This window comes from Mycteria americana, chromosome 7, assembly GCF_035582795.1.
Source record: "Mycteria americana isolate JAX WOST 10 ecotype Jacksonville Zoo and Gardens chromosome 7, USCA_MyAme_1.0, whole genome shotgun sequence".
NCBI lineage: Eukaryota > Metazoa > Chordata > Aves > Ciconiiformes > Ciconiidae > Mycteria > Mycteria americana.
In genome coordinates, this window is record NC_134371.1 from 37,331,381 (window position 1) to 37,343,997 (window position 12,617).

The 12,617-nt window shown below is 54.1% G+C and overlaps 1 protein-coding gene across 1 annotated transcript in view; it reads left to right on the top strand.

Moving 5' to 3' along the window:
- NMNAT2 (nicotinamide nucleotide adenylyltransferase 2) overlaps positions 1–10,034 on the top strand; it is a 30,071-nt gene extending 20,037 nt beyond the window's left edge. The window contains exons 2-11 of the mRNA XM_075509196.1: positions 1,366–1,454; positions 2,184–2,251; positions 2,976–3,054; positions 4,232–4,361; positions 5,018–5,098; positions 5,216–5,260; positions 6,588–6,664; positions 9,265–9,366; positions 9,611–9,678; positions 9,807–10,034. Coding sequence (XP_075365311.1) covers positions 1,366–1,454; positions 2,184–2,251; positions 2,976–3,054; positions 4,232–4,361; positions 5,018–5,098; positions 5,216–5,260; positions 6,588–6,664; positions 9,265–9,366; positions 9,611–9,678; positions 9,807–9,909 — 842 coding nt within the window. The 3' untranslated portion in view covers positions 9,910–10,034. The remainder of the gene's footprint in view (positions 1–1,365; positions 1,455–2,183; positions 2,252–2,975; positions 3,055–4,231; positions 4,362–5,017; positions 5,099–5,215; positions 5,261–6,587; positions 6,665–9,264; positions 9,367–9,610; positions 9,679–9,806) is intronic.
- The last annotated feature ends 2,583 nt before the right edge of the window (positions 10,035–12,617 follow it).

The following is a 12,617-nucleotide window of genomic DNA, read 5'->3' on the forward strand; positions in this document are numbered from 1 at the left end:
GCAACCTGTTCCAGTGTCCCACCACCCTCATTGTAAAAAAGATGTCTTCCTTCTATTTACCCTAGATCTACCCTCTTTTAGTTTAAAACTCTTGCCCCTTGTCCTGTCACTAAAGGCCCTGGTAAAAGGTCTCCATTTTTCTTATAAGCCAACTTTATATATTGAAAAGCCACAATAAGGTCTCCCCAGAGCTTTCTCTTCTCCAGGCTGAACAACCCCAACTCTTTCAACCTTTCTCCATAGCAGAGGTGTTCCAGCCCTCTGACCGTTTCCGTGGCCTCCTCTGGACCTGCTCTAACAGGTCCATGTCTGTCTTATACTGGGGACCCCAGAGCTGGATGCAGTGCTCCAGGTCTCAGCAGAGCGGAGTAGAGGGGGAGCATCACCTCCCTCAACCTGCTGGCCACACTGCCAGTGATGCACCCAGGACACGATTGGCTTTCTGAGCTGCAAGCGCACATTGCCGGCTCATGTCCACTTTGTCACCCACCAGTATCCCCTTCTCAGCAGGGCTGCTGTCAATCCATCCATCCCCCAGTCTGTATTGATAGCCTCCTGCAGGGAGTTATGGCGAGCTGCCGACTCATGAGGCAGCAAAAAGTTTTCTGCTCATAAAACCATGGGGTTGTCCTCACAGCCCAGCAGTGACAAAAGCAGTGGGTTCTGTTATTATCCTAGTTTTTTTAATCTTGCCCACATCTAACAGGTCCCTGTCAGAAGTGATGCTCGAGGTTAGGAGAGCTGTCAGTCACCTTCTAGCTGCTAAGAAAGCTTTCAGCTGGTAGTCGGCAGCAAACTGTAGCAGGCGAGGAAGGGAGAAGTCATGGGGAGAGAAAGGGTGGACATAGTTTATGGGCAGAGAAAAATAGAAAGGAAAGGAAGCTGGTTCATTCACTGTCTGCAGGCAGTGAATGAACCAGCTTCATGCATCACCTCATGAGCTCAGTCTGGCTCCTCCAGAGCTGCCGAAAGAGCCCGTCTCTGCTGAGCAGCTCTCGTCGGTGGTGCAGGCTCTCAGCTGCCCCTCTGGTGCCCTGGTGAGGTGGTTGAAGGTGATTTGGGGTCTGAATGTGGTTTAGCTTTTGCTAAAGACCTGCCTTCTTCCACCAAATCCTTCTTCCCACAAGGTTTGGGCCCCTCAGGAAGGTCTATGCTCAGCATCATCAAGGATGGCACCAAATGAGATGGGCAGTAAAGACAAAGCCAGCCCTTCCCTTCGTTGCCTTCCCCACCCAGTGCTGCCCAAGCTGGGATGAGCCGCTTCACGGGCATTGGGCAAAGCCGGTGGGTGGCAGTGGGGTGCTGTGGGACTCAGTGGGTCCAGCTGAATCTCCCTGCACCCTTTTCCTTGTCCTCCTCCTTCAGAGCGAGCCCGGGATTATCTGCACAAGACTGGACGCTTCATCGTCATCGGTGGCATTGTCTCGCCCGTGCACGACTCCTATGGGAAGACGGTGGGTGGTCCCCATTTTCCCTTTCTGCCTCCTACGTGCGATGGTATCTCTGAAGCCAGGGGCGAGCACTGGGTAGTGCTACCTGCACCTGTGGTCCTTTCATGCACCTCCTCTGCCCAGGGCAGCTCCTGACCATGTGAAAGTCTCCGAGAGGAGGGAGAGGACGAAACCACTCACTCTTTAGATAAAAACTGCAGCGAGACTCTACAACCAGCTGAAGTACTAGATGGCAAAGGCAAATGTTCTCACCCAAAACAGTGGTGGTCATCTTGTTGGGTTGGGGGTTTTTTTTGTTTGTTTGAATAATTTCAAAGCCAATTTTATTGTGGGGATGGCAACAATGCAAACAGAGACTTTTAAAAGCTCTTTCTGGGGTGGGAGGAAATCCAAATTAGGAGAGGAGAGAGTTTCCTCCTCTCCTGAAAGCTGGAGAAATTTCATCAAGAAGCCACCATCCGTGGATCTGGCCCCACTGCAGTGCAGGGCTGAGAGTGGTGGTGCTGAGCAAATCTCACCACCAGTGCGTAACCGGGGCTGAAGCAAGGCAGGGACTCCTCCCCTCCAGCAAACAGGAGCTTAAATAATTTTTTGTGGGCAGGAATGAATCCTCCTGGCCTGTCTCATCTGAGCGAGTCCAATGCTCTGTCCCTGGGAAGGTTTGCAAGCCCAGGCTGGCCAGGGCATGATGCTTGCCTCCCGGAAGTGTTCCTCCATCACTCTCTCTTGCAGGGTCTGGTCTCAAGCCGGCACCGCCTGACCATGTGCCAACTGGCTGTCCAGTCCTCCGACTGGATCAGGTGAGTGGCAGAGCCCGCACTCACCACAGCACTGGCAGCCCCCGGCAGTCCCCCGCCACCCCACCGTGGTGGCAAAGTCCCACATGCAAAGAGGAGATGCCACCAGCTGTTAGAGCTCCAGGAGGGACTTTCTCCTCTTCCAGCCAAAGCTTGATTAAAAACCAGAGCCCTTCCTCTCCTAGTCCAGCAGAGAACCAAGGACGAGTGTTACACCACCCTTCAAGGGAGCCCTTTGGCTTCAGGGGGTCTTGCAAGCCCCCTAGTGAGCCTGTGGTGTCTGGGTGAGGCCCAAAGTCACCCAGCCCATCCCAGCCTTGTGCCGTGGCACCTTCCCTTTCTACACCTGCAGCACCAGCCCATAGACTCTCCCCTTCTGAGCATTGCCATGTGGTGTCTGATGGCTGAGGTGGGACCAGAAGCATCTCCGGGCTGTCCTCAGGAAACAGGGTTGTAACATGTGTAGTTACATCCAAGCCAAATGAAAGCTGGTTAGTTGGGTACCAAGAGTGGAAAGGTGTCCAGGCACACGTTCAGGTCCCCAAAGCTATTAGGGAGAGTTTGATGGAAGGGCTGGAGGAAGGACACGGTGCATGGCAGAGCTGGGGGAGTGATGGTGGCTGCTCATGGCACTGCTTGGCCAGGCCGGTGGAGAGGAGGTAGCATGGCCAGGAGGTCCAGGCAGTGGCCTTCAGCCAACACTGTTGCCTTGCTGTACTTGCCGCAGGGTGGACCCCTGGGAGTGCTACCAGGACACCTGGCAGACGACCTGCAGCGTGCTGGAGCACCACCGTGACCTGATGAAGGTGAGGCAGCCCCCGCGCCGTGGGTGCACCAGGGGTGAGGGTGTGGGGATAGCGCAGGAGGGGGGTTGCTCTTGCACCAGCACGTGGACATCAACAACCAAAACATGGCTGGGACAGACAGAGAGAAGACTTGCAGGAACGTGCCTGAAACCCTGACCTGGAAGAGGTGTGAGATACCTTGTCACAGCTGCTTTGAGCTCCTTGCCCTGATTGTGAAAGCAAATTGAGCCCTCCAGCTGGAGCCAGCAGCCGTCCCAGTCCCATGCACACCAGGAGGGGAGCAGGGGTGAAGGCAGAGTGAAGTCAGGGGTGGGCAAAAGCTAAATCATTAATGCCGACCACTTGCTCCACCTTGAGGGGGAAGGAGAGGTGGACAGGCAGCCCCGCTCACCAGCGGAGCTGAAACTGCTGTATGAACTCACAGCGTGACTCGGCAGGAAAATTCAGCATCTGGGAAGCCCCTGGGGAGCACAAAACCCAGGAGGAAAAGTCACTCCAAAGCCCAGGAGGGCCTGAGAGCTGAGGAGGAAGGCGACTGCCCTCGGGTGACCACAGGGACGGGGAAAGCGGGGCTGCTGCCAACACTTGGATATAGTGAGCAAACCAAGGACAGGAAATGGATAAAACAGCATCATACAAAGTCATGGGCAGCCCAGACAGGAGGCACAGAAGTAGCATTAACCAGCCCGGGGGGATGTCCAGTGCATCCAGGGACCGTGGTGTCAAAGCCAGGGAGCCCCTGCAGATGCCCTCCTTCTCCTGCAGGGACCAGTGGAGAAGAAGAGGGCACGTTTGCTCCTGGCTTTGCACCACTGATTCATTAGCTGCTGTACTTCTATTTATTCATCAGAATTTATAAGCATCTCCAGGCGATGGGGGCGATGCCTGCCTGCAGGCAGCACAGCCGCAGTCTTGCCAGCCTCATGGGTCCACACAAAAAGTTAATCCCACCATCCCCAGCCTTAAACCACGAGTCATTATCCACAGGGTCCTGCGAGCCCCAGGCCCTTCCGGTAAAGTCGGATGGGACTGGGGATCCTAAAGTGAGCTTGGATGTACCTGTCACTAAAGATGACCTTCAACCTGGGGTGCAGAGGCTCGATACGGGGGTCATAAAGGTTTTGGGAGGTAGCTGGGGTGAAGGCACCGTTCCAGCTACATCTCTCCCTCATTGCAGAGAGTGACTGGCTGCATTCTCTCCAACGTCAACACCCCCTCCATCACCCCCGTGATCGGCCAGCCCCAGAATGAGTCCTCGCAGACCATCTACCAGAACAACAACAACGTGTCCAACAAGCCCACCGCGGGTAGGTGGCAGCAGGTTAGGGAAGAGGGGGATGACCACCCACCCCTCACCTCCTAGCCAAGGCTGCTGAGTGCTAGGAACGGCACTCTATCATCTTATTTTTGGGTCAGGTCGCTCATCAGGCTCCATGCACCAAGCCCAGGGTCGGGTGGGAATGCAATGGTGGAGTTAGCATCCAGCACAGCAAGGGGAACCAAGAATGGCTTAAAATGGGTGTGAAATCTCACTAGTCTTTAGCTGGATGATGTTCAGACAGTGAGAGCAGCTAAGAGAAAGGCTACCTGGTACCCGTGGGGTGTGTGCAAGGGACAAACTGGCAGGAGAGGTGACGCAGCTGGATCCCCATGAAGCAGCGGGATGGGGGACACGGAGGTACTAGCTGGGGAAAAGAGGGGGGATTACTTAAATCCCATAAAAACAAACATAATCTGATTTTTTTTCTTAGTGATTTTAGCTGTCCAGCTGGTCTCTTCAAGGCACAGTGTAGCACTGTCAGGAGTTAAGATCACGAGAGGCGGCGGTGGGGAGATGCTGAGAGCAGTTCCCACACCTGGGCATAGGAGTATCTTGCAGGATCAGGGTGGCCGAAGCATTCGTGCAGATCAGTCTGCCAGGGCATCATTGTCTCTCTGGTTAATTTTTCTTCTTCACCTTTAGCAAAGATCCTGGGGAAGGTGGGAGAAAGCCTGAGCCGGATTTGCTGCGTTCGCCCACCCATGGAGCGCTTCACCTTTGTGGGTAGGTAGAGGAAAAAGCCCCAGCATTGCCTTGGCTTCGGCACCAGCCCCCAGCCTTCCTACCAGCCCCCTCTCCCAGGCCGAGCACCAGCAGCTCTCTTTTGCTTCCCTTCCCCAGATGAGAATGCCAACTTGGGGACGGTGATGAGATACGAGGAGATCGGTGAGTACGCAGCCCCCTCCGATCGCTCTGGCTCTGCCGGGCCGGCACTACGCAGTTCGGGAGTGGCTGCACAACAGATCTGGTGGTGAGCGAAGGATGCTGGACCATCATCCTGTCCCAGTGCTGTCTGTCAGGGCTCAGGGGTAAAACAGGAGCAGCACTAAACTGCCCTGAGCCCATTCCTGTTGGTAGACAAGCAGCCTAAAATAAGGGAGCAAGCTGCAGACACCCAGCTCCCAGAGCTGGCATGGACCCACTGTGGCATCGTGCCTCGAAAGCCACCCCAAGCACCATGAAAGCTGCCCTCCGGCAGTGGTGTCACCCACATCCTCACGTTGCCCATGGCCCTAACGAGCTTTGCACTCAGCAGTGGGAGGGATTTTGGCCACCCAAGCAGCCATCGTGCTCTTTTCTCTAAAGCCCATTAGGGCTTTTAGACCCACCAGGCTGCCATGCACTTGGCACTGCCATACATCACCCAGGGCTCTGCATGAAGAGCGTGGCCCACCGACGACTTGCTGGTGTTTTTGAGACCCATTTCATGGGCTAGCTCACACACAGACTGGCGCAACACCCATCCTTAGCACCAGCACCATGCAGAGTCCAAAGGCTTTGGCCACCTGGAAATGCCAACCAGGGAGGCACCTTCCCATGCAGCCACTTCTTCCCACCCCTCCAGGCGGGTTTATGGCTTTCTTCTGGTATTTGTGCAAATAAATTAATCCTTACGGGCCTGTCAGAGCAGAAAGCTCCTTCCAGCAGCACAACTTTCTTGCTGCACTTACTGAGCAGCAAAGCCACCCCTCAGAGCAAACTGTCAGCAAGCACCAGCCCCAGCCAGGGACAGAAAGGGAGGACATGGAAGTCCTCCAAGGTGTGCAAGGAAAACCTCTGGTGCTTCATGATCAGCTTTGCTAAAGCAAACATGGCCATGCCCAGGGCTCTGAGCAGCCCCCCGTGGCTGGAGCCCCTGCAGCAGGTCACAAAGTGATTGTGGGTGCCCATAGCATGGAGAAATGACTCCCTTCCCTGGGGATACCCCACCTCCAGGGCTGGAGCACAGCTGTAGTTGAACAGCACGTAGCAATGCTGACAACCCAGCAATATGGGAGAGGAGCTGAAAGAAAGTAGAGTGGGGGTTATTTGATGTTTGGCACCAGCAGGGATGCAAGAAGGACCACGGGATCTTTAGCGGGACTTGTTTTGGTGGGGGATGTCTGTACAGAAGAGGATCCCCCTGAGCAGTGCAATGGGATGGCGGGGGGGGGCAGTGCCTGCTCAGCCCTGATTGCTCCCACCTCTGAGCTTCTCTGCTTCTTTTCTTCAGAGCTTCGCATCTTACTGCTCTGTGGCAGTGACCTGCTGGAGTCCTTCTGCATTCCCGGTCTCTGGAACGAGGCAGACGTGAGTCACCACCACTGAGCACCCCTCTGTGCTCCTCTTCCCCAGGCTCCCTTCCTCCTCCTCCTCCTCCTCTGCTTCCCACACCCAGCGCTCCTGGGAGCCACCCAGGTCCCTTGGGGTGGCAGGAGTCATGCCCACCATCCCCACTGCCTCCCCCATCCCAACCCTGACCCCCGCCTGCCCTACACACAGGCAGCCTGAGGCACAGGGTCTTCTGCTCAGAGTCCCCAACCCTATCCAGCCCCCCCTTCCACAGACACAAGCCCTGTTCCCACTCACTGTTCATGCAGAGGACGTCACCCGGGGTGCAGGGTAAGCCTGTCCCAAGGGATTTCCAAAGGCTGTGCTCCTACTCCTTGTCCCTTGGAAGGAGCCAGCATCAAGTAGATGCCAGTCCCATGACAGTGAGTTGTGGAGGCAGGAAATAAGATATTTACAAAAGTTGGCCAGACATTAGAAATTAAACACATTTACAGCCAAATCAACAACTTTCACTTAATAAAAGGCTTTTCCTGCAATGTGGGCTACCCAAGTACCCATCTTTACAAAGACCAAGAAGTAAAACCAGCTTGACTGCTCAGCCAGATGATGCCTAACAGCAACTCACAGCTGACATGAGTCCGTCTCAGCACCTTCACTGCCACAAATCAAATGGATGGAATCTGCTGCCCACCTCTCTGTGCTTCCCCCCCCCCCCGCCCCCCAATTAGTGAAGGACTGCAGCAGGACACCCAGCACCCTGGACACTGTGGTCCCTCCCTGAAAAAGCCATATTTTCATGGGAGGACACCAGCCCTAGACAGAGGGGCTGGGTTACCAACCCGCACACTGCTCCTGGCAGTCAGAGCAGTGCTGGCTATGGGAGCTCGCCTGGCTCTTCGCTGAAATCGGGCAGTCAACACAACCTCCCCCCCTCCTTAAGCCTCTCAACCATTTCTAAAATCAGTTACCACATCTCCAATCCTAAGTTTTCTAAAACAATTTAGCTGGCAGATATCTCCTCTGAAAGGCTGCAAAACCTGAGATGAGGCAAGTCTTGAAGTCCAGCACAAAAGATGCAAAAATTGGATGTCAAAGCACAGGCAGAGGAGGCATTCTACACCAGCACCACCTCATGGGCTCCTGCTGCCTGAATTAGCTGACTCAGAGCTCATTTGGATGAGCCTGGTTTGTCTCACTCAAGACAGGTGTGAACAGTGGGAGCCATCCTCACGCAGTGGCAAACTTGGCCACCAGCCTTGACACAAACAACATTGGAAGAACAACCCTACAAGACCTCTGTCAGGATGTTGTGGTTTAGCCCCAGTCAGCAATTAAGCACCACGCAGCCGCTCGCTCATCCCCCGCCCTGCTGTGAGATGGGGGAGAGAACTGGAAGAGCAAAAGTAAGAAAACTCATAGGTTCAGATAAGAACAGTTTAATAATTGGGGGGGGGGTAATGAAAAGGAAAACAACAAGAGAGCGAGAGAGGAACAAAACCCAGGAAAAAACAAGTGATACAACCACTCACCACCCGCCAACTGATGCCCAGCCAGTCCCCGAGCAGTGATTGCTGCCCCCTGGCCAACTCCCCCCAGTTTACATACTGAGCATGATGCCATACAGTATGGAATAGCCCTTTGGCCAGTTTGGATCAACTGTCTTGGCTGTGCCCCCTCCCAGCTTCTTGTGCACCTGGCAGAGCATGGGAAGCTGGAAGTCCTTGACCAGTGTAAACACCACTTAGCAACAACTAAAACATCAGTGTGTTATCGATATTATTCTCATAGTAAACCCAAAACAGCACTGTACCAGCTACTAGGAAGAAAATTAACTCTATCCCAGCCGAAACCAGGACATAGGACCAACACATCCATCCTGCTCATAAAGCCTTCCAGCGAGGCAGACGTCACGTCCTCCTCGGACAATCTCTTCTGCTGCCACCCTCCTTCTGTGAGGAGCGGCTGAGGGAGCTGGGACTGTTTAGCCTGGAGAAAAGGAGGCTGAGGGGAGACCTTATTGCTCTCTACAACTGCCTGAAAGGAGGTTGTAGAGAGGCGGGGGTCGGTCTCTTCTCCCAGGTAACAAGTGATAGGATGAGAGGAAATGGCCTCAAGTTGTGCCAGGGGAGGTTTAGACTGGATATTAGGAAATTTTACTTCACTGAAAGGGTTATCAAGCATTGGAACAGGCTGCCCAGGGAAGTGGTTGAGTTGCCATCCCTGGAAGTATTTAAAAGACGTTTGGATGAGGTGCTTAGGGACATGGTATAGTGGTGGTCTTGGCAGTGTTAGGTTTACGGTTGGTCTCGATGATCTTAAAGGTCTTTTCCAACCTATACGATTCTGTGATTCTACCATGACAAGTCCTCCCTAAAGCCTAACCTCAACGCCTAGTAATGGGATTTAACCCTGTGCCTTTTTATTTCATCCACTGCAGACTACTCACCATGCCTTGATAATTCCAAGTTTCTGCCAAAGGCTGTTGAGATAGCCTCAAATTCACTTTCTGTCTCCATCCAGACCATGGCCCAGCTTTCATGGTGCAGGGGGGTTGGCAGGCAGTGGCAGGTTTTGTGTGGGGTGGTTATAAAACTCACCCCGTGTTGGGCTGCTCCTAGATGGAGGTGATCGTCGGGGAGTTCGGGATCGTGGTGGTGCCCCGGGATGGAGCAGACCCCGACCGGATTATGAACCACTCCTCCATACTCCGCAAGTACAAAGTAAGTGGATGCACACATGGCCAGGGAAGGCTGTTAGAGGACCTGCAGCCTCTCTTTACCTAGGGGAGCGCTTCTACCACAGGGCACAAAACATCTGGATGCCAGATGCTCTCAGCTGCTAGGTGGGATGAGCAATGGGGCCACCATGCAGCAGCCCCCGGAGGCCAGTAGGAAGGGGGGCTGGTGGGGCAGACGCCCACTTTTAAGCCATCCCTTCACTCCTCTCTTCCTCCTTGCCCTGCAGAACAACATCCTGGTGGTGAAGGATGACTTGAACCACCCCATGTCTGTCGTCAGCTCCACCAAAAGCAGGTGGGTGATGAGGGGGACTCCTGCTATGGGGCAGGGAGATGGGTGACCCCAGCCAGCCCCTCCATTTGAAGGGGAACCTGACCCACCCAAGTGGGCTCTGACTCCTTTCTCTCCCCCCACACCCCCAGACTGGCCCTGCAGCATGGAGATGGACACGTTGTGGATTACCTCTGCCAGCCTGTCATTGACTACATCCTCAAGAGCCAGCTCTACATCAATGCCTCCGGCTAAGTGCCAGAGGCCTTGCAGCGAGACAGCCCTCGTGTCCCGCCTGCCTACAGCTCTCTGTCACTGTTTTCTCTCTCTCTCAGTCCGTGTCTCCATCTGTCTCCCCACCCCCTGGCCTCCTGCCGATGTCTGCCTCTCACCCCCGGCACCAACGCTCCATCGTGCAACAATGTCCAGGGAACTGCAGCATGGCCCCAAGGGGAATGGTTTAGTCTCTTTTTTCAGGGAACCACCCTCCCCCTCATACATGGGGAAGGAGGGGGGACCAGTAAATGAGCGAAGTGCTCGGTGTGCTTGAGGGGAGGCAGGTCCAGCACCGTCCTCCCAGCATGGCACTGGGAAATGGTCCCTGCAGTCCGTCCTCCCAGCATGCTCAGAGCAGGGGCTTCCTCTTCTGCATCATCTTACGGTACTTAAGCTCAGTAAATGTAGGCGGACTTTTTTTTCTTAAATAGTTTCAGCACGAGCCCTTTGGACCTCTTGACACGATGACAAACGAATCCTGGTTGGCAGCAGGCAGTTGTAACCCACCTGGCTCAGTGCCCCATGAAAGGTAGACCTCCTCAGGCCAGCAGTAGGACAACTCAGCTAACAAAATCCTCCTGCTGGCTATGAAAAATCACGGAGAGGGTATTTCTGAAGGGGAGCAGAGGCCTTGGCAAGAACTGTTGCCAAAGCATTACTAGGGGGAACATCATGTCTCACCTTTGCTTGTCTGCAAGTGAACCCAAGCACCCCAGTCCACCCCCTAGGCAAACGGAGTTGGGGTGATGCTCTACTCTGACCCAGTGTTGGAGGGGGCAGCCCACAGCAGCTAGAAAGGCACCTGTCATTTATGAAGCCAAGAAACAAGGGAGGAAGAAGCAAATGGTGACCCAAAGCCTCTCGTGAGAATTTGCCCCAAACCTGGCTGAGCTTTGTAGGGGCTGGGTCCGTCCCCATCCTCTAGCCTCCAGATCTCCATTTCTGTCTGTAAATTTCCCCCTTCTCCCTCCACTCCTACCCTCTTCCTCTCCTTGAAGAGTTTATTAAATGCATGATACTTTCCCCCTCCCAAACCAGCTGTGGCTACTTTGCACATCCCTTGGGACAAGCCAGGCTCCTGCTCTCCTGCCTGTGACATGCCCCCAAATGCCAGGGATGGAGCCTAGTGGAGATGCTCACATTAAAAGCAGGGCAGGTAACGCAGAGCAAAAGAAAATTATTTAAGTCCTGCAGAGAAGAGGGTTGCTGAAGCACGCCGTTGTCCTGCTGAGCATCCCTAGGGTGCAAGGACCCTGCACAGCCCCTGGGAAAGGTCACAGCCACAAGGAGGAAGGTACAGTCCTGCTTTACGCCTCACCTTTTCCTCTCCCTTTGCTCCATCTAACCTTGTATCGCTTTGGGTTTAGCCCTGCTGCCTATAGCTCCTGGACATCTGCCCACTCCCCACAAATTTGGGCTAACTAGGCTCAGGCTAGAACCCCCAACCAAGGCATGACCGCTGCCCACGCTGGCTTTGTGGCTTTCCTAGGGCAGTGCTGTGACTTGGTCCCCAGCAAGGGACAGTGTTGCGTTGAGACACCTGAAGGCTGAGAGTCCTCCAGGGTGTTTCAGGGAAAGATCTGAAATTACCTTTTTTTTTTTTAACCTAAAACATCTACCAAGGGTCACAAGCTGCTCTCATGGAAGCTCCAAAGATGAGATATTGCTCTAAATTTGGTGACCTGCTGGATGCTGCTGGCATCTCTAACAGCAAGCAACTTTGGACAAAAAGTAGCCTACAGCCACAGGCTCCTTGCAGCAGGCAGGGTTTTACGAGCACTAGCTAACAACTTCTCAAGGATGGCACAGCCCTTCCCAGAAGGGAAAACAAGAGAGACAGAAGTGATGTGACTTGCCCAAAGGCCAGAAGAGGTCTTTCCTTGCCAGGGATTTCCCTCTGCATGGAGAGGCTTGTTTGGGAACTGTCATAAATTTGGCAGCTGAATCCATCAGCGCCAGCTCTGGTACCTCCAGGTGCTTGCATACGTATCCGTGGGGTGAGGAGATATGGAGACGCCAAAGCAGAGAGGGTGACGAGAGCATGCGGGACTCGGAGTGCAGGGACGCCTCTTCTCCAGGGATGTCTTCAGCCAGTTCAAGCTGCTCACCAACACCCTACTGAGCTTCCTTAGCTAACACGCTGGGCAGGTGCCCGTGGTGGGACACCTCATCCATGAGACACCCAACGTACGTAAGCCAGTAGCTAGACTCCTCTCCACCCACTGTTCTCATGTGTTCAGTTTTTCAGTCTCTCCTCCCTCTCCACCCCAACACAGAAGTTTTCAGACTGCAGCCTCCTCTCCTTGCCAGATGTCACCCATGTTTCTTAGCTCCAGGCTGGAGAAGAAAGAGCAACGGTAGCAACCAGCCTCCAAAACACACACACACACATATATAGAGAGAGGGATTTTAACCTCCTGGAGGAGCGATGCCTTTTTGAAGGGGGAGGAATGAAAGTGGGGAAACTGAGGAAAACACAAAGGGAGATAAAACAAAGGAGATGGAGAAGGAAGGCAGGCGGCACGTCCAAGAGCCATCTCAGATCCTCCTTCCCTCCCTCAGGTACATGAGATGGGACTCATGGGAAGCCAGCTGGGTTCCCATCCCATTGCGGTTAGGGCGGCATGCCTTAGAGACGTAGCGTTGTGGTACGGATGAGGAGTATATTCTGTCTTACTAGTCTTACC